We start from the raw sequence: 22,376 nt of genomic DNA, 5'->3' as shown, positions 1-22,376 counted from the left end.
AGGTTCAGAATGTTACTGGTTTTCTCTGACTGCATTAAGACACATGCATACACACTCAACTAGCTGCACAGAAACCTCACTTTTGGGATATTAACCATGATTATTTGAACATTTTTACAGTTTTCCTTTTGTGAAAAATACTGACATTATGTAAAAAGAATAAGGAGAAAGAGAAGAGGGTGGTAGACAGAGGCCTATTTAAGTATTTCTTACCGCCAAGCAGTGAAAAAGTCTAAACATAAGACACTGTGGAACAGATCCTCAGATTTGCATAACTGAGAGTGGGGACTTCTGACAATTAAGTGCTGTAGACTCCTCATAGAATTTCTCTGCTCTGAGCTTATTTCTTCCTCCACCTATGTAATTGGAATTTAATTATGATGAATAGTACCTTGGGTCTTTTTTGAAAAATCAAAAACAAAAACAATGCAGTTCAGAGTGAAAGAGATTGACTTTGTGTGCAATATGCGTAGTCTCTTTAGTATTCCAGAGATAATCTATGCTTGAAAAATAAATATCATTTGTTACTAAGAGTTTTAACTTCAGTCAGCTCCCATTTATTAGTCATTCTTTTGGAAGAGTTATTTTATACAAAATGCACTACTTGAATTTAGTAACACATTTATTCCTTTAGCTGCATATAAGAAACAAAGGCTGCATTTTTGGTTTTGTGATCCATGCAGTAAATGTTCAGGAAAAAAGCAGACGACACAGCTTTCAGCTACTAAAATTAAATCTGCCAGTCACAACAGACTTATTGACAAAAATAACACTGGTAGTTGCATCAAAACCATGCCAGATGAGTTGGTTCTGGAAGGGTAAGAAGGGAAGCAAGCACTAGTAACCACCAAGTTTCCTGTTATTCATATATGGGATTGAGACTATTTTTTTCTTACATGGCTTCTCCTTACCTTACAGGCTTTTGCTAACAAGGCATTCAGGCTTCCTACTAAGACTGTAAACCTTCAATGAAAAAGCTGAGAAATTCCTTTCTTGAGTTTCTGATCTTGGAAACAGCTTACTATAGTTCTAAGGCAAATGCCAGGACTCAAAGACACTGCAGAACAGCCCCAGAATGTAAACAGTAAAATCACTGATTCAGGAGTTATATCCCTGGATAAAAGCTCCTTACATGGAGACCTAACTAGATAATACCAGCTTCTTGGTTTTAAAGTTAGTGTGAATCTTATATCCTAGAAGCACTGCACATTTTTTTCCCTTTGTAGAGACTCTTCAAGTGGAAAAAAGTTCATAATGTTGCTTAAAAAAACTAGATAACACACAGAAGCTACTCAAATACCAAGTAGTTTTGAGGTTTGTTTGCTTTTTACTTTTACATTTTACTTTTGTGGTTGGCATATGGAAAACCAAACTGAGAAATCATAATGTTGGAGTATTTTAAGGGCATGCCTTCATAGATACTAACAAGCTTATTAATACAATAAGACCTCTGCAGAAAGTGCTCAGCTCGATGCCACATTCCAGAATAGCCACCGTTGTTTTCTTTTTCTAAATTGCCCATGTTTACAGGTTTCACAAATATCCCTGAAACCTTTCCAATATGCTTGGCAATGATAAAATTCATGGCAATATCATCACAGTTTTGAGTCTCATCTATCAAAGCATGCACAGCAGCAGGTTGCTTCTGAAAGAGTTCAAGATATTTGCTATTGAAGAAGGAGGCTCCAATCAGCACCATAGAGTACTGGTCACCATTTCCAAACCCAGGTGTTTGCAGTTCAAAACCTCCATAGCTGTAAATACTTGACGAAGTAGAGATATGCTTTCTAGGAACAAATCCTACAATCTGATCAGGAAATTGCTGCAAAGAGGGAAAAACAAGTGAGTATGGTATTCTTTTACAGGAGACATGGTGAAGAAGGCAATGCATTAAAGAGAAAATTAAAGTGGTTTATCAACTCTGTTTTCTCTGTAGCTCCTATGTTTCAATTTCAGGTAATTGTTTTAACTCCAGCTAACTTCATAAATCTGTATCCTGACAGGTTTGCAGGTCAAATTCCATCACTACCCAAATCTCTCTAAACACAAATTTTCTAAGTTCACAAAAGTTTTCCTAGTTCAAATATTACGTGATGTTAGCACATCCCAGTCACCAAAGAGTCTTTCAAAGTTGATTGTATAAATGCTATTTATTTATTGGAGGAGATACTGAGATTCAACATGATCATTTTGAAAAACTCAATCTCTTAGAGGTATATAAAATTATGGATCTATAAGTGAGATTTCATTGTTTTTCCATGTTAAAGTCAATGTTCTTAAAAGTCACTGCTTATTTTAAACAATGTTATATTTTATCCCTTTTCAGCTCAGTTGTTTCCTTCTTAAAAATATAAGAGCTGTGCCAGGATCTTTGCATTAAAAATAGATGGTATCAAAACACTTAATAATATTAAGATGGGAGTGACTAAACATAAACCAAAATCAAGAAACAAAAAAAAAATCTGTAAATCTTAAGAAAGAGGTAAGAATTTACAGGGTTAAAAATTTAGTCCAATTTCAGAAATACTTTGAGCTTCATTCATCTGCTGAACAGACACTGAGCTAGGGACCCACTAAAAAAAATGAGTCTGGGTTAAATTCCATTTCAAAGAACCCCTAGTTTAGAGAGGGATACAGATACGTGAATAAGAAACTACAATACCATGAGAAAGCCATAAATATAGTTGGGTAAAATCTGATGGAAGCACTAAGGATTGAATGACAATTGAGTTGCTGGGAGGCAAAGAGTGGGGGATAAAGGTTGGGAGGTCTCATAGAGGATATACCACTCGGACAAAGGGAATTTCAGAGGCGGCTAGGGGAGGGAAAGGAGGATGCTACAGGAAAGCACTAAAAGCAGAGGTCATGAGTAACTGCAAAGGCAAAGAGGAATGTCTAATCCGGCCTACCTACAGATGCCAAATAATTATAATATGGAAGGCACTGGAGAGTGCTGATTGGTCTGAATTTAAGAAATCAGATTATCCTTGGGCAATGGATTAAAACTGTCCTTGATATTTTCATGAATAAATCCTAAAACCATGTTTATCCATCTTTAATTAAAGCCTATTGAGAACGTTCTAATTAACTGTAGTCTGTATTTTTCCACCTCTGACATTTATGTAAATTGACTTTTTGTCTTAAATAGAAATCTCACAGCTGGAGTATTACTTTAAAACTTTTTGCCTAAAGCTTTCATTTACAGGGCCTAAAAAACTGCTGATATGAAAAAAAAAATTCAATTTGTTGATCAGTATGCCAAGCATGAAGTTAAAAACTGGTTTTAGAATGCTGATATCTGCAGAGCACTGTGACCGCTTACTATTATTATCTCATGTTGTTATATCCAAGCAGCAAATTAAGGAGAGTAACTATGGCGCAAATTAAACTGTACTTGCAATACAGTGTTTAGTTATTTGACAAGGTTTCAGAGTATTTGCATGCAATTCTGGTTTTAGTTAACTATAGTACATCTTGTAAACAGCAGCTATTGTGAATGCATATTTAATGGGAGAGAGCTGTTTTTATAGGAGAGCAAGCAATTTACACCTGTTTATCCCAGCTAGGATTTAGGAAAATAAAAACTTACCACGTCAATGGTGAATACAGAATTATTACTATGGAATTTCTAAAAGTAGTCTCAGAAACAGGACTAAATTTTGTGGGTGTAATAAATGTTTTCTTTTGAGACATGTTATATTAATATTAGATCAGAAAAACAGTTTTTATTTGAGATACATATTTGTGGCCTTGTGGAAAACATCTCTGGATTCTAGTCTTTTCTATACCTCTTTGTTCTAGTTCTTCTCTCTAGTACCCCAAATTATAAATCAAATATAGATAAAAGACACCATAACAGGTTTGACTTTCAGACTGACATAAACTCAGCTCAGGATATCTCCTATAACCAATTTGTCTATCTTTTAGATAAATATTTTCTATAATGTTTTGGGTAACTCCCATATTTAACCACATTGCCCTGGTTAAGCACTAGGCAAGTAAGACCTTATAAAGATGGTTTTATAAAGGATATAATAATATTACCTGCCAAACAGAGAAAGCAAAAACGAGGTCCTGGGCGCTAATTAGCATGTCATCGTCTACCATTAATACTGCTGAAATGAAAGGGAAAAAAAATTTAATTGAACAGTTTGGAGATGAAAAAAATTAGTAAGAGACAACGGTGTCATTATATAAATCATTCAAATGAAGCATTTGCTGACCCAATTAGTAAATAAGAAATGTATTCTTGGAGAGATTCGTCTAGTAGAAAAAGGTTTTATTTGAATATTATTGACTTTATAATCGTCTGATGGGAAAATTATCATCTGGTTTTCACCCATCATTCTAAAAATTAATGAAACCATAAATAAATAAAGCTGAGGTTCTTTTAAGCCCAAACTACAAACCTCATGCAACTGCTCTGAATCGGAGGGGGTTGGGAGAAAGGTAGTGGCAGAAAACATCATAAGCATAAGACAAATGGCATTTTACTATCTTCTATAATGTAACTATATAGTTATAACTATATATAGTTACAGTGTATCTTTTTTTTTTTTTTTTACAGTTTTAACTTGTCATTGGTGCAGAATGTATATGATTTCCTTCCCAGGAAACTATTTTGTGACATCTTGGAAATTATCCCGTAAGCTTTCAAAGTGCTTTCAGATGATTAAATCCCTCCGATTTCCCCAAACAGTCAAGACAAGAAAAGGGCTAGAAACCAGCATCCTCGCCTCGAGCTCCGGCTAGCTGAGGCCTTTCCAGGCAGAGAACCCAGGTGCAACTTACCACGGGTCTCCAGTTCTGGGAAGATCTGGAGTCGATTTCTCATTCTGTTTGCTGTCTGCTGTTTAAAGACCACAGGGACAGGGTGAGGCCCCAGGGAATTCCATAACTCATCTGGTCCCTTCTCCCCGATGTTGTTCCACACAACAATCACTTTGTGCAGGTGGGGCACTGCCTGATAATGGTTTAAAAGTCTCAGTAAGAGATCCGTTCTGTTGTACGTTTGCATTATTAGAGTAAAGGAGTCCAGGGTGGGCTTGCTCTGGGACTTGATCTCTCTGCGTAAGGTGAGCATCTTGTCTTCTTTGATATTAGGAAGTAAACTAGTCAAAGCACCTGCGACCAGCAGTAACACAAGGACGACCACCAAAGAGAAACGTAGCACTCGAACCCCCATTACTCTCCCAGGAAGTTTGCAGATGTGGCAACACCTATAGTGGAAATAGAAATAAAATATAGAATGTTATTGTATTTATCAGATATCATGATTTTTTTTTAAGTGAGGGGAAAGGTCAATCTTATTTTAGTTGATTCAGAGTCCTTTCTACCTACCTCCATGGGCAGATGATTTGACCTCAGAAATAGAACACGTAGTCTGATAGTCCCTCCCTTCCGTGCCTGCTTGTATTGTAGTTTCAAATACAATATCTCATACGTGCCAAACAGGAAGAATCAAACAGTACATTTTAATTTAAGATGGCCTTCATTTCTTTCTTTTTTTTGCATGGGCAGGCACCGGGAATTGAACCCGGCTCTCCAGCATGGTAGGCGAGAACTCGGCCTGCTGAGCCACTGTGGCCTGCCCACCAAATATGCCTTCATTTTATTATTAAAAATTTGCAACTGAGATTTATTTTTAAAACTAGATTATATTTCCCTTATTACCCATACTAATTTTAAACTCACTTTCTGTAAACGTAAATTTTTCCAAGTGAAACCACTTGCAGAACCCTCATACGTGAAGGTAACAGCAGCACCAAACAATTATAGTGGGCAATTGTATCAGGACCTGCACTATCACACGCCATATTCATTCAACAAGTTAAACAAATAGCTATGAAGCACTTCAGGCACTGTTACAGATTCTATGAATACTGCAATGAGTAAGATAGATAAGGTCTCTGCTGCTAGAAGCAGAGAGGCCAGTAGGGAGAGACATAAAACAAAGTAAACATGTTCAAAAGATAATTTGAGATAGTGGCAAGTGCTTACAAGGAGAAAAAAAGAGTGACATGATAAGTAGGGGGCAAATGATGCAGGGTTTTGTTCAGTCTCCTTAAGGAGTATGAATTTTTTCTGAGATAAGAAACTACTGGAGGTTTTGATAAGGGGATGGAATGATCTGATTCATCTTTTACTATAATTATTCCCATTTAATAGCTTAGATGCTTACAGTGATTAAATATCTCTCCCAAGATTACTAAGCATCTACAGTAATGTAACTAGGACTTAGATGTGGGAAACCTGCCATCAGAGCCCAGGCTGTGCATCCATTACAGGCTCTGGGATATGGTGCGCGGATTCAAATCCAGGCTGAACTGAGGTGGCGCTCTTGAGCTTCCATAGTCCCTCCTCTCACTGAACAAATCACAAGATAGCAGTTATTTCCTGTCCTGTCTTTCTCACTGTTCCCAACAGGTCTGCTTTGTATCTCCAGAGATGGCTACAGAATAGTGGATGAACAAATAACTGAGGGATGTGGCCTGGATATTCACGAATCAAAAATCTTTGTCTAACCAACACTCTCAATTATATAAGGAAAGCCTAAATCTCCCAGTCTTTATAGAGACTTCAAACTCTGATTTCCTGGCTTACAATGCAGTTCATTTCTACCTTGCTGCCTCCTTCTGTAGCTCTGTTGGCTTTCAATTATTTCTGCTTTTCATTCTTCTGGTATTTTGGCTTCTGATTCCAGATTTTACTTACTCCTCCAAAAGCCTTCAAGGATATCCAGATTTTGTATCTTGGCAATTAAGTCTTCATATCCATTTTAGAAGATCCTGGATCTATTCTACTACTCTTGTCAAGTACAAAAACCAGGAATGAGGAAAAAAAATTGCTCAAAAAAATTACTTATAAAAAGACTGGAAACAAAAATCAACCACTGAAAAAATAACCTATTGTGCTGGTGTGAAAAAATTTATGTACCCTAGAAAAGCCATGTTTTAATTCTGATCCAATCCTGTGGGAGCAAAGTTTCTTTAAATCCTATTCAGCAATATATGATGGAGACTCGATTAGATTATATCCATGGAGATGTGGGTCTTGATTAGTTTATTGGAATCCTTTAAAAAGAGGAAGCATTTTGGAGAGTCCCTTTTTAGAATGACAAGATAGCCATGAGAATGATGAAACCCATGCAGCCAGAGAGACCTTTGTAGCTAAAGAAAGAAAATGTTCCTGGGGGAGCTTTTTGAAACAAGAAGCCAGGAGAGAATGCTAGCAGATGCCGCCATGTTTGCTATGTGCCTTTCCAGGTGAAAGAGAAACCCTGAACTTCATCGGTCTTTCTTGAGTGAAGGTAACCTCTTGTTGGTGCCTTTATTTGGACATTAATATAAATTTGCTTTAATTGGGACATTTTCATGGACTTAGAACTGTAAACTAGCAATGTATTAAACCCCCCTTTTTAAAAGTCATTCTATTTCTGGTATATGGCATTCCAGCAGCTAGCAAATTAGAACACCAATAGAATGGGAGAAAATATTTGGAAATCATATGTCTGATAAGGGTTTTATATCTATAAAGAACTCCCACAACTCAACAACAAAAAGACCAACAATCCCATGAAACAATGGGCAAAGGATTTGTATAGATATTTCTCCAAAGAAGAAAACAAATGGCCAATAAACACATGAAAGGATGCTCACCATCATAAGCTTTAAATAAAAACAGAACAACAAAGAAACAAACCCAGAAAATAACAAGTGTTGGTGAGGATGGAGAAATGTAAATATTCATACACTGGTGGTAGGGATGTAAAATCATGCAACCACTGTGGAAAACACTTTGGCAATTCCTCAGAAAGTTAAATGGAGAATTACCATATGACTTGGCAATCCCACCACTAGGTATATACCTAAAAAGAACTGAAAGCAGGGATTCAAACAGATATTTGTACACCAATATTCATAGCAGTATTATCACAATAGCTGAAAGGTGGAAGCAACTCAAGTGTCCATCAACAGACGAATGGATAAACAAATTGTGATATATACACAATGGCATATTAATTAGCCTTATAAGGGAAAGACGTTCTGTTACATGCTAGGATATGGATGAACCCTAAAGACATTATGTCGAGTGAAATAAGCCAGAAACGAAAAGACAGATATTGTATGATCTTCCCTACATGAATAACTAGAATGTAGAAATTTCTAGAGACAAAAAGTAGATTACAGGTTACCAGGGTGGGTGGATGGGAGTAGAGAATGGGGAGTTAATTCTTAATGGGTACAGAGTTTCTATTTGGGGTGATAGAAAAGTTTTGGTAAAGGAAGGTGCTGAGGGTAGTAACATTGTGAATGTAACACAATTCAACGTTGTGAATGTGCCGCTGAACTGTATACTTGAAAGTGGCTGAAATGGGAACTTTATGTGGTATGTGTTACCACAATAAAATTTTTTAAACATTAAAACAAAGAATGAGCCATTATGTATACAATTAATTTTCATTAAAAATAATGTATCAATATTAGGTTCATAAATTGTAACAAATGTGTCAAACTAATGCAAGATATTAATAATAGGGAAAACTACTTATATGTATATATGTGGGGGTATATGGGCACTGTATTTTCTGTGCAATCTTTCTGTAAATCTAAAACTGCTCTAAAAATAACATTTATTAAAAAAATCAATTAGGAACTTATCAACAACATTTAAAAAACACCTTTAAGAAACAAAGATCTCTAAGAATCAGAAAGAATTAAATGTTATTAGTCATGACAGCTTTAATTGATCTATAGCCTATGTATTCACACTATTGCTAAACTTTCTCTTTAGGTTGTATGGTAAACAGACAACTCTCATCCATTGTTCAACACAGACAAATATGATAAAGCTGGAAAAGACTTCTCACTGCTAGCCCACATTAGCTGGATGTATATTTTCAGTGTTTTTCCAGCAAAGGAACCACTCACACTCTCCAGGTTTTCCTTGTCTACAAGGGCAGGCATTTGTAAAGAAGCTCACCAGGGATGCACATCACCAAGTGGACATGACTGGATGATGTCCATGTCCTCGGCCTATCTCAGCTTCGCAACTAACAGACCTCCAACCTAGACATGCTTATTTCTTGCTTTTCCCGTCATTTTCTCCATCTTGCTCACAGTACTCTTCCTTGTTTTCAAATGCTTGTCATTACTATTGTTCTTTAATAAGAAAATTCAAATATTTTTAGTACAATGATATACATATAGATATAAGTACATGTGGGTGTATGAGAGAGAGAGAAGACCATTTATTATCTACCCTGTGCCTGTGTCAGGAATTGTTCTAGGTCCTTTACATACACATCACAGCAGCAACAAAGATTTAATCTTTGTTTAATAATATTAAAGATTATTAAAGTGAGGCTCAAAGGTTAAGTAACTTGTCTAGGAGATCCTGACCAGCTATTTGTTGAACTATAATTCAAACATGGGTCCCTTCCACCTACAAGGCTGCTTCTAGTAACCTAAAGGATTGTTTCTTTTAATATACATTATGTATTAAGTATATCATTTGTCAAACTGCATAATACAAAATGGTAGATGGTGAATTCCTTAAGGGGAATAACACTATTTTAATCATCCTGATATTTCCTATAGCCAAGTGCTCAAAAATAAATATAGAATTCATTTGAAAATAGAACCATATTCAAGAAACACTTAAAATGTTTTCTCTACCTTTAAAAATTGCTTTTAATTAGGCCTAAGACTCAACCCCAGAGAACCTTTTTTGTTGCTCAGACGTGGCCTCTTTTCTCTCAGCCAACATGGCAAACGAACTCACTGCCCTCCCCCTCTCTACGTAGGGCATGATTCCCAGGGGTGTTACCTCCGTGGCAACGTGGGACAGAAATCCTCAAATAAGCTGCGACTCAGCATCAAGGGATTGAGAAAACCTTCTCAACTGAAAGGCGGAAGAGAGAAATGAGACAAAAAAAAGTGTCAGGGGCTGAGAGATTTCAAACAGAGTTGAGGGCTTATCCTGGAGGTTATTCTTATGCATTATATAGATATCCCTTTTCAGTTTATGGTGTATTTGAATAGCTAAAAGGAAATACCTGAAACTGTAGAGCTGTTCTCCAGTAGCCTTGTTTCTTGAAGATGATTGTATAAAGAGATAACGTTTACAAGGTGACTATGTGATTGTGGAAACCTGTGTCTGATGTTCCCTTTATCTAGGGTATGGACAGATAAGTAAAAAATATGAATAAAATAAATAAACAAATAATAGGGGGAACAAAGGTTAAAATGTATGGGTGGGGGCTTCTGGAAAGATGGCCAACCAGAACAGCTTGAGATTTGCCCTGCTCCATGGAAAAGTTAGAAAAGGGACAGAAGGGTGACTGAGGCAGCAGTTTGGGAGTACAGCTGACCTGGGAGAACCTTCTGCACCACGTGTGGCAGCTGTGGATGCAGAGGCCAAGGAACTGAGAGGGAGAAGAGTGGAGCCTGGCATGGAGGTACAGAGTAGCAGAGCCCGTGGGAGTACACAGACGGGAACACAGGACTAGGAAGTAAGCCAGGCCACGTTCTTTGGGCACACTACCCTCACCAGTGCAGCCCTGTGACCGGCGACTCACTCCACACTCCATGCACCTGAATCCCCTCAAACTGCTCCCATTCTCCAAGCTCCAGGTGCCCCCACCCCACCAGCCCCCAGTGCACGTAGCTGCCCCATGTCCCCACCCCAAGTACAGCCAAACCCACCTCTCTCGCACCCCTCTCAAGCACTACCTCCCCCTCCCTGTTCCCTGTAGGCTGTTACCAGTGCATAAAGGTTGCGGGTACTAACCTCCATACCTAGGCTACTCCTGCCCCCCCCCAATAGTGTCGCACTGCCTCACCCCACCCTCCCTGAGCTCAGCGTATCCCTTTAAGGCACTCCCAGCCCACGCATGCACACGGGCACCCAATCATGTCATTTAGCTCTGGGAACTGCACATTACAGCAGTCCTAGAACTGTGCATGTGCACAACCTTCAGCCTCACTTCCCAGCTCTGAGAAAGTGCCAACCTGTACAGCTGGGTCACATATGCCCCCAATTCATGAAGGCATAATGCCGATCTGCTGCCACAGCTATGGGCATGCACACAAAGGGCCCTGTGCCTTAGACCAGTGCACACCAGGGTTACGTCCCCAGACCAGTGCACCTGCAAAACTACATCATCCCTGGCTGCTGGGCACCCATGTTCACAAGCACCAGCATAACATTCCCAACCTATACCCAAACCTGCCCTGAAACAAACCACCGTACTAAGTGCTCCACCCTGTGCCCTGCTCCCTGCTGTACAACCATCCCGCAAACACAAGTCCTTAGACTACTGAAAGAAATTAAACTCCCAATGTAAATCAATTAAGATATCTACATGTGATGAAGACAGCAGAAGATCACTAAGCATATCACAATGCCGACAGATATAGCTCTGCCTAGTGATCAAAGTAAAACATCTGAGGAGACACGGACATTGGAATAACTAATCAAAGATGTTCATACAACTCTTAATAAAATAAGCAGGATAGAAAATGACATAAAGGAGATCAAGAAGACAGTAGAAGAGCATAAAGGGGAATTTGAAAGAATCAATAGAAAAATAGCAGAAATTACAGAGAATAAAGACTCTGTTGACCAAATAAAAAACATACTAGAGGCACACAACACCAGATTTGAAGAGGCAGAAGAAAGAATAAGTGATATGGAGGACAGAATAATTAACTTCGAAGACTCAAAATAGCAAATGACAAAAAAGATAGAAAGAACTGAATGGGAACTCAGGGAAATGATAGACAAAACAAAGCACACAAATATAAGGATCATTGGTGTCCTAGAAGGAGAAGAGAGGAGTAAAGGGCTAGGCAGAGTAGTTGAAGATAAAATGGGGGAAAACCTCCCAACCCTCATAAAGGACATAAATATACAAGTCAGAGAAACCCAAAGAATTCCAAACAGAATAAATCCAAATAGGCCTTCCCCAAGGCACATACTAATCAGTCTGTCAAATGTTGAAGAGAAGCAGAAAATCCTGAAAGCAGCAAGAGAAAAACAATCTACTACACACAAGGGAAACCAAATAATACTGAGTTAAGACTACTCAACCAGCACCGTGGAGGTGAGAAAGCAGTGGTATGATGTATTCAAGATACAGAAAGAGAAAAACTTCCAGCCAAGAATTCTATGCCCAGACAAACCACCCTTTAAAATTGAGGGAGAGATTAAAGCTTTCACAGTAAAGAAGTCCTGAAAGAATTTGTCAATAAGAGATCCTACAAGAAATACTAAAAGGAGTTCTGCCAGCTGAAAAAAAAAAAAAAAAAAAAAAAAAAAAAGCCAGGAGAGGGAGGTCTGGAGGAGGGAACAGAATTGAAGAGTACCACTAAGGGTAATTTAAAGAATACAAAGAGAAAGAGGGAAAAGAATATACAGATCTGACAAATAAAAAATATATATAAGGTGGTGGAATCAAGAAACACCTTTCAGTAATAAGTTTAAATATACCAATTAAAAGATACAGACTGGCAGAATGGATTAAGAAACATAATTGAGTATATGCTGCTTATAACAGACTCATCTTAGACACAAGGAGACAGATAGATTGAAAGTGAAAGGATGGAAGAAGATCTTCCACACAAGTTGTAACCAAAAGAAAGCAGGAGTAGCTATACTGACATCAGACAAAATAGACTTTAAATGTAAAGATATCATAAGAGACAAAGAAGGACACTATATACTAATTAAAGGGTCTAATCACCAAGAAGATAAAACAATCATAAATGATTATGCTCCCAATCAAGGAGCTCCAAGTACATGAGATAGACATTGGCAAAACTGAAGGAAGCAATAGATGCTTCAACAATAATTGTAGGAGATTTCAATACACCACTCTACTCTATAGATGGAAAAACCAGACAGAAGACTAACAAGGAAACAGAGAAGTTAAATAACTTGATAAATGAATCAACAGGCATATATAGATCATTGCACCCCAAAGCACAAGGTTATACATTCTTCTCTAATGCTCATGGAACATTCTCTAGGATAGATCACATGCTAGGGCACAAAACAGGTCTTTATAAATTAAAAAATATTGAAATTATTCAAAGCACTTTCTCTGATCACAATGGGATGAAGCTGGATCTCAATAACCACCAAAGAGTGAGAATATTCACAAATATATGTAGATTAAATAACATACTCTTAAACAACCAGTGGGTCAAAGAAGAAATTGCTAGAGAAATCAAAAGCTATCTGGAGATGAATGAAAATAAGAATACAATTTATCAGAACTTATGGGATGCGGCAAAGGCTGTGCTGAGAGGGAAATTTATTGCCTTAAACGCTTATATAAAAAACAAGAAAGAGCAAAAATCAAGGACTTAACAACAAGCCTGGAGGAACTTGAGAAAGAACAGGAAACTAACCGCAAAGCAAATGGGAGAAGAGAAATAACAAAGATTAAAGCAGAGATAAAAGAATGGGAGAAAAAAAGAACAATAGAATCAATACAACCAAAAGTTGGCTCTTTGAGAAAATCAATAAAATTGATGGGCCACTAGCAAGAATGACCAAGAGAAAAAGAGAGGATGCATATAAACAAAATCAGAAATGAGAAGAGGTGCATTACCACAGACCCTGAAAAATAAAAGAAATCATAAGAGAATACTATGAACAACTAAACACCAACAAACTAGACAACTTGGATGAAATGGATAAATTCCCAGAGACTTACAAACAAGCTACACTGACTCAGGAAGAAATAGAAGATCTCAATAAACCAATCACAAGTAATGAGATTAAGTCAGTCATCAAAAATCTTCCTACAAAGAAAAGCCCAGGGCCAGATGGCTTCACAGGGGAATTTTATCAAACATTCCAAAAAGAACTAACACCAACCCTGCTTAAACTTTTCCAAAAAATTAAAGGAAAAGGAACTCTACCTAACTCATTTTATGAAGCAGATATCATTTTTTTGAAACTTATTTATTAATTAAAAAATTTAACAAACGAACTAGAACATTAACATATATAATCAGTAATTCACAATATCATCACTTAGTTGCATATTCATCATTTCTTAGAACATTTGCATCAATTCAGAAAAAGAAATAAAAAGACAACAGAAAAAGAAATAAAATGAAAACAGAAAAAAAAGATTATACATACCATACCCCTTACCCCCCACTTTCATTAGCATTTCAAACTAAATTTATTTTAACATTTGTTCCCCCTATTATTTATTTTTATTCCACATGTTCTACTCGTCTTTGACAAGGTAGATAAAAGGAGCATCAGACACAAGGTTTTCACAATCACACAGTCACATTGTGAAAGCTATATTATTATTCAATCATCCTCAAGAAACATGGCTACTGTAACACAGCTCTACATTTTCAGACAGTTCCCTCCAGCCTCTCCATTACATCTTGAATAACAAGGTGATATTTACTTAATGCATAAGAATAACCTCCAGAATAACCTCTCGACTCTGTTTGGAATCTCTCAGCCATTGCCAATTTGTCTCATTTCACTCTTTCCCCTTTTGGTCGAGAAGATTTTCTCAATCCCTTGATGCTGAGTCTCAGCCCATTCTAGGATTTCTGTCCCACGTTGCCAGGAAGGTCCACATACCTGGGAGTCATGTCCCAAATAGACAGGGGGAGGGTGGTGAGACTGCTTGTTGTGTTGACTGGAGAGAGAGGCCACATCTGAGCAACAAAAGAGGCTCTCTTGGGGGTGACTCTTAGGCCTAAATTTTAAGTAGACTTGACCTATCCTTTGTGGGGTTAAGTTTCATATGAACGACCCCAAGACTGGGGGCGCAGCCTATAGCTTTGGTTGTCCACACTGCTTGTGACAATATCAAGAATTCAACTTGGGGAAGTCGAATTTCTCCCTGTTCTCACCATTCCCCGAAGGGGGCTTTGCAGATACTTTTCCACTCACTGATCGAATCACTCTGGGATTTATCGGGGCATCACTCTGGACAAACCAACAAAATCTCATGTCCTACCTGAGATTCCAAGAACTTATGGTGTTCAAGCAAACTATCTACATAAGTTATATTAGGAAATGCACTAGTCAAAATATAAATTTTGTATCAAATAAACATTTTTTGCTTTAGTCTCACACATAAGGTGAGATTTTAAAATATTAATTACCGTCTATTTTCAGTACCCTGCAGTAATGACATTCCTTTGTTCTTCCTCATGCAAAAACATTTTTAAAATTTGTACATTCAGTCACTATTATTACATACTCTAGGCATTCCTAGATTATACCATCTCAATCTTTAATGTCTATCTTTCTTTCTGATTTCATTTATGCCCCCAGCCCACCTCCCTCTATCATTCTCACATGCAGCTCCATTCAGTGTTTTAACATAATTGTATTATAGTTAGGTAGTATTGTGCTGTCCATTTCTGAGTTTTTATATTCAGTCCTGTTGCACAATCTGTATCCCTTCAGCTCCAATTACCCAATTTCTTACCCTATTTCTACCTTCTGGTGGTCTCTGTTACCAACGAAATATTCCAAGTTTATTCACTAATGTCAGTTCATATCAGTGAGACCATACAGTATTTGTCCTTTTGTTTTTGGCTAATCTCACTCAGCATAATATCCTCAAGGTCCATCCATGTTGTTACATACTTCATAACTTTATTTTGTCTTAAAGCTGCATAATATTCCATCGTACGTATATACCACAGTTTGTTTAGCCACTTATCTGTTGATGGACATTTTGGCTGTTTCCATCTCTTTGCAATTGTAAATAATGCTGCTATAAACATTGCTGTGAAAATATCTGTCTGTATCTTTGCCCTTAGGTCCTTTGGGTATATACCTAGCAATGGCATTGCCAGGTCATATGGCAATTCTATATTCAGCTTTTTGAGGAACCGCCAAACTGCCTTTCACAGCGGTTGTACCATTTGACATTCCCACCAACAGTGAACAAGTGTGCCTCTTTCTCCACATCCTCTCCAGCACTTGTCATTTTCTGTTTTGTTGATAATGGCCATTCTGGTGGGTGTGAGATGATATCTCATTGTGGTTTTGATTTGCATTTCTCTAATGGCCAGGGAAGTTGAGCATCTCTTCATGTGCCTTTTGGCTATTTGTATTTCCTCTTCTGAGAAATGTCTGTTCAAATCTTTGTCCCATTTTGTAATTGGATTGGCTGTCTTTTTGTTGTTGAGTTGAACAATCTATAAATTCTGGATACTAGACCTTTATCTGATATGTCATTTCCAAATATTGTCTCCCATTGTGTAGGCTGTCTTTTTACTTTCTTGATGAAGTTCTTTGATGTGCAAAAGTGTTTAATTTTGAAGAGTTCCCATTTATTTATTTATTTCTTCAGTGCTCTTGCTTTGGGTGTAAGGTCTATAAAACCACCTCCAAGTATAAGATTTATAAGATATTTCCCTACATTTTCTTCTAACTGTTTTATGGTCTTAGACCTACTGTTTAGGTCTTTGATCCATTTTGAGTTAACTTTTGTATAGGGTGTGAGATATGGGTCCTCTTTCATTCTTTTGCATATGGATATCCAGTTCTCTAGGCACCATTTATTGAAGAGACTGTTCTGTCCCAGGTGAGTTGGCCTGACTGCCTTATCAAAGATCAACTGTCCATAGATGAGAGGGTCTATATCTGAACATTCTATTCGATTCCATTGGTCAATATATCTATCTTTATGCCAGAACCATGCTGTTATGACCACTGTAGCTTCATAATATGCCTTAAAGTTAGGCAGCATGAGACCTCCAACTTTATTTTTTTAATTCAGATTACTTTTAGCTGTTTGGGGCACCCTGCCCTTCCAGATAAATTTGCTTATTGGTTTTTCTATTTCTGAAAAGTAAGTTGTTGGGATTTTGATTGGTATTGCATTGAATCTGTAAATCAATTTAGGTAGAATTGACATCTTAACTTTATTTAGTCTTCCAATCCATGAACTAGGTATGCCCTTCCATCTATTTAGGTCTTTGATTTCTTTTAACAGTTTCTTGTAGTTTTCTTTGTATAGATCTTTTGTCTCTTTAGTTAAATTTATTCCTAAATATTTTATTCTTTTGGTTGCAATTGTAAATGGAATTCGTTTCTTGATTTCCCCCTCAGATTGTTCATTACTAGTGTATAGAAACACTACAGATTTTTGAATGTTGATCTTGTACCCTGCCACTTTGCTGTTCTCGTTTATTAGTTCTAGTAGTTTTGCTGTGGATTTTTCGGGGTTTTTGACATATAGTATCATATTATCTGTAAACGTGAGAGTTTTACTTCTTCCTTTCCAATTTTGATGACTTGTATTTCTTTTTCTTGTCTAATTGCTCTGGCTAGAACTTCGAACACAATGTTGAATAACAGTGGTGATAGTGGGCATCCTTGTCTTGTTCCTGATCTTAGGGGGAAAGTTTTCAGTTTTTCCCCATTGAGGATGATATTAGCTGTGGGTTTTTCATATATTCCCTTTATCATTTTAAGGAAGTTCCCTTCTAGAAAGTTGTCCATTTCATCTACATTGTTGCATTTATTAGCATAAAGTTGTTCATAGTATCCTGTCATTAATTCCTTTATTTCTGTGGGGTCAGTGGTTATGTCTTCTCTTCCATTTCTGATCTTATTTACTTGCATCCTCTCTCTTCTCCTTTTTGTCAGTCTTGCTAAGGGTCCATCAATCTTATTGATTTTCTCACAGAACCAGCTTCTGGTTTAACTGATGTTCTCAATTGTTTTCATGTTCTCAATTTCATTTATTTCTGCTCTAATCTTTGTTATTTCTTTCCTTTTGCTTGCTTTTGGGTTAGTTTTTTCTGTTCTTTCTCTAGTTCTTCCAAGTGGACAGTTAATTCCTCAATTTTTGCCCTTTCTTCTTTTTTTGATATAGGCATTTAAGACAATAAATTTCACTCCTAGCACTTCCTTGGCTGGGTCCCATAAGTTTTGATATGTTGTGTTTTCATTTTCATTTGCCTCGAGATATTTACTGATTTCTCTTGTAATTTCTTCCTTGACCCACTGGTTGTTTAAGAGTGTGTTGTTGAGCCTCCACCTATTTGTGAATTTTCTGGCACTCTGCCTATTATTGATTTCCAACATCATTCTTTTATGATCTGAGAAACTGTTTTGTATGATTTCAATCTTTTTAAATTTATTGAGACTCACTTTGTGACCCAGCATATGGTCTATCCTTGAGAATGATCCATGAGCACTTGAGAAGAAATGTGTATCTTGCTGTTGTGGGGTGTAATGTTCTACAAATGTATGTTAAATCTAGCTCATTTATTGTATTATTCAAATTCTCTGTTTCTTTATTGATCCTCTGTCTAGATGTTCTGTCCATCGATGTGACTATTAAGGTAGATGTGTCTATTTCTCTTTTCAGTGTTTGCCACATGTATTTTGGAGCATTCTGGTTTGGTGCATAAATATTTATGGTTGTTATGTCTTAGTGCTGAATTGTGCCTTTTATTAATTTATGTGTTCTTTTTGTCTCTTTTAACGGTTTTATATTTGAAGTCTAATTTGGTGGCTATTAGTATAGCTACTCCTGCTCTTTTCTGATTGTTATTTGCATGAAATATCTTTTCCCAACCTTTCACTTTCAACCTATGTTTATCCTTGAGTCTAAGACGTGTTCCCTGTAGACAGAATATAGATGGGTCCTGTTTTTAATCCATTCTGCCAGTCTATGTCTTTTGATTGGGGAGTTTAATCCATTAACATTTAGTGTTATTACTGTATGGTAGTACTTTCTTCTACCAGCTTGCTTTTTGGATTTTATATGTCATACCTAATTTTCCCTCTTTTTACCTTTACTCATAGTCTTCCTTTCTACACTTTTCTCCACACCTCTCTTCTGTCTTTTCATATCTGTCTCTAGTGCTCCCTTTAATATTTCTTGCAGAGCTGGTCTCTTGGTCACAAATTATCTCAGTGATTTTTTTGTCTGAGAATGTTTTAATTTCATCCTCATTTTTGAAGGACAATTTTCTGGATACAGAATTCTTGGTTGACAGTTTTTCCCTTTTAGTAATTTAAATATATCATCCAACTGTCTTCTTGCACCATGGTTTCTGCTGAGAAATCAATGCGTAGTCTTATTGGGTTTCCCTTGTATGTGATGGATTGTTTTTCTCTTGCTGCTTTCAAGATTCTCTCTTTCTCTTTGACCTCTGACATTCTGATTAGTGTCTTGTAGTACGTCTATTTGGATCTATTCTCTTTGGGGTACACTGCACTTTTTGGATCTGTAATTTTAAGCCTTTCATAAGAGTTGGGAAATTTTCAGTGATAATTTCCCCCAATAGTTTTTTCTCCTCCTTTTCCCTTCTCTTCTCCTTCTGGGATACCCACAACACCTATATTTGTATGCTTCATATTGTCATTCAATTCCCTGAGTCCCTGCTCATATTTTTCCATTTTTTTCCCTATGGTTTCTGTTTCTTGTTGGATTTCAGATGTTCCATCCTCTAGTTCACTAATCCTATCTTCTGCCTCTCGAAATCTACCATTGTAGGTTTTCATTGTTTTTTTTCATCTCTTCTACTGTGATTTTCATGCCCGTAAGTTCTGTGATTTGTTTTTTTCAGACTTTCCATTTCTTCTTTTTTTCACTCCTTGCCTTATTTATATCCTCCGTCAATTCATTGATTTGGTTTTTGATGAGGTTCTCCATGTCTGTTCGTATATTCTGAATTAATTGTTTCAGCTCCTGTATCTCATTTGAATTGTTGGTTTGTTCCTTTGATTGGGCCATACCCTCAATTTTCCTGGTGTGATTTGTTATTTTTGGCTGGCATCTAGACATTTAATTACCTTAATTAGTTTATTCTGGAGATTGCTTTCACTTCCTTTACCTAGGGTTTTCTTGCTGGATGTATTTGTTGTCTGTCTGTTCCTTGACATTCAGTTCAGCTTATTCTGGACCTCTAGCTTAGGTTTTGTTTAACAGAGGAGAATTTTTCAGTTCTTGTTTTCTTGTTTCTTGCCCTGCTTGTATGGTGCCATTTTCTCCCCACCCTTAGGAGGGTCTGCTTAGGTATTATAGACCGCAGCCAGATTTTCCCAGGCCAAATTGTCCTCTTATCAGGAGGAAAGAGTCACCTACATCAGTTTTCCCTGAAGGCGAGACCCAGCAAGTTGAAAGACTTTCCTGTGAAGTCTCTGGGATCTGTTTTTCTTATCCTGACCAGTATGTGGCACTCGTCTGCCTGCAGGTCCCACCAGCATAAGATGATGCAGTACCTTTAACTTTGGCAGACTCTCCGTGCTGGGGGCATGGTGGAGACAGAGGAGAGGTTGTAGGCTGGTTTTAATGGCTTCAAATTACCAAGCCCTGGTGTCTGAGTTCCTTAAGGGAGGGATTCCATCTGAGTTGGGCTTCACCCCTCCCCTGGGGAAGACACAGTCTCCAGACAAGCCCTGCCTGAAAGGAGCTTGTTTCCTATGTCTGGGGCAGTTGCAGCCTGAGAAGTCCTGCCACTGAATCCAAAGGCAGTCAAGGCTTTGTAGAAACAAAGTCACAAAAACCTCTGTTTCCTTTTTTTTTTTTCTTTTTCAGTCAGCCCAGCCCCCTTGGCATTGGGGCAAAAATGAGCAACCTCAGCTTTGACCAGGTTCACCTGAGCTGGGGGCCTATTTTTAGTAGTCAGAATTTGTTAATTAGTGCCACAACTGGTGTTTGGTTGGGCTCAGGCCCTGCTGCTGTTGAAGTCTCTTTCCTTTCCCTCTGGGAAGCAGCCTATGGGGGAGGGGCACCAGCCACCGTGGCTTGGGGAACTCATGGTTCTGGGGAGGCTCGCAGCCAGTCCAGTTGGTCCAGACTGTATACCCTGTGTGTCTGATCACTGACCTGGCCCCAGGAGCTGTTCTGTACTGTTTCTGGTTGTTTAGTAGTTGTTCTGGAGGATGAACTAAAACATGCGCATTACTAAGCTGCCATCTTGGCCCGGAATCCTCCATAAATCCGGATATCATTTTAATACCAGAACCAGGTAAAGCTGTTACAAGAAAGGAAAACTAGAGGTCAATTTCCCTAATGAACATAGATGCAGAAATTCCCAATAAAATATTGGCAAATCAAATCCAACAGCACATTACCAAGTGGGGTTTATACCAGGAATGCAAGGATGGTTCAAAACACAAAAAAATCATTAATGTAATACAGCACATTAACAAATCTGAAGGGAAAAATCACATAATCATCTCGATGGGTGCTGAAAAAGCATTCTACAAAATTCAGCATCCTTTCCTGATAAAAACACTCCAAAAGATAGGAATCAAAGGTAACTACCTCAATATGATAAAGGGAATATATGAAAAAGCAATAGCCAACATCATACTCAATGGAGAGAGACTGAAAGCCTTCCCCCTAAGATCAGGTATAAGACAAGGATGCCCACTGTCACCACTATTATTCAACATCGTGCTAGAAGTTCAAGCTAGAGGAATCAGGTAGGACAAAGAAATAAAAGACATTCAAAATGAAAAGCAAGAAGTAAAACTCTCATTACATTTGCAGGTGATATGATACTATACTTGGAAGATCCTGAGAAATCTACAGCAAAGTTACTTGAGCTAATAAACAGATTTAGCAAGGTGGCGGGAATAAAATTAATATGCAAAAATCAGTAACATTTCTATACACAAGCAATTGTGTATAGCTGAAGAGTCAGTAAAGGAAAAAATTCCACTCAAAATAGCAGCTAAAAGAATCAAATACTTAGGAATAACTTAACCAGGGATGTACAGGACTTGTACATAGAAAACTACATAACATTGCTAAAAGAAATCATAGGAGATCTAATTAGGTAGAAAGACATTCCCTGCTCATGGATAGGAAGACTAAATATAATTAAGATATCTATTCTCCCCAAATTAATCTACAGACTCAACATAGTATCAACCAAAATTCAAACAACCTACTTTGAAGATTTGGAAAAGTAACTACCAAATTCATCTGGGAGGAAAGAGACCCCGAATAGCTAAAAGCATCCTAAAAAAGAAGAATGAAGTGGGAAGATTAACACTCCCTGACTTTAAAACCTATTATAAAGCCACAGTGGTCAAAATAGCATGTACTAGCACAAAGACAGAAGCATTGACCAATGGATCAAATTGAGAGTGCAGAAATAGACCACTAAATCTATTGTTAACTGATTTTTGACAAGGGCCCCAAATCTTCTGAACTGGGACAAAATAGTCTTTTCAATAATTGGGTATGGAAGAACAGGATATCAATAGCCAAGAGAATGAAAGAGGACCCCTATTTTACACCCTACACAAAAATTAACTCAAAGTGGATCAAACACCTAAATATAAGAACTAGTACCATAAAGCTCCTAGAAGAAAATGTAGGGAAACATCTTCAAGACCTA

General features: G+C 37.5%; 1 protein-coding gene across 1 annotated transcript in view; it reads right to left on the bottom strand.

Moving 5' to 3' along the window:
- Positions 1-1,304: 1,304 nt before the first annotated feature.
- Positions 1,305-22,376, bottom strand: part of EXTL2 (exostosin like glycosyltransferase 2) — a 43,494-nt gene continuing 22,422 nt past the window's right edge. The window contains exons 3-5 of the mRNA XM_077120097.1: positions 4,792-5,219; positions 4,045-4,115; positions 1,305-1,822 (exon numbers count right to left, since the gene is read on the bottom strand). Of these exons, the coding sequence (XP_076976212.1) occupies positions 1,334-1,822; positions 4,045-4,115; positions 4,792-5,219 (988 nt within the window). The 3' untranslated portion in view covers positions 1,305-1,333. The remainder of the gene's footprint in view (positions 1,823-4,044; positions 4,116-4,791; positions 5,220-22,376) is intronic.

Source organism: Tamandua tetradactyla, chromosome 11 (assembly GCF_023851605.1).
Source record: "Tamandua tetradactyla isolate mTamTet1 chromosome 11, mTamTet1.pri, whole genome shotgun sequence".
Classification (NCBI taxonomy): domain Eukaryota; kingdom Metazoa; phylum Chordata; class Mammalia; order Pilosa; family Myrmecophagidae; genus Tamandua; species Tamandua tetradactyla.
The sequence above is the reverse complement of the archived record's forward strand: the minus strand, read 5'-3'. Positions and strand labels throughout refer to the sequence as shown.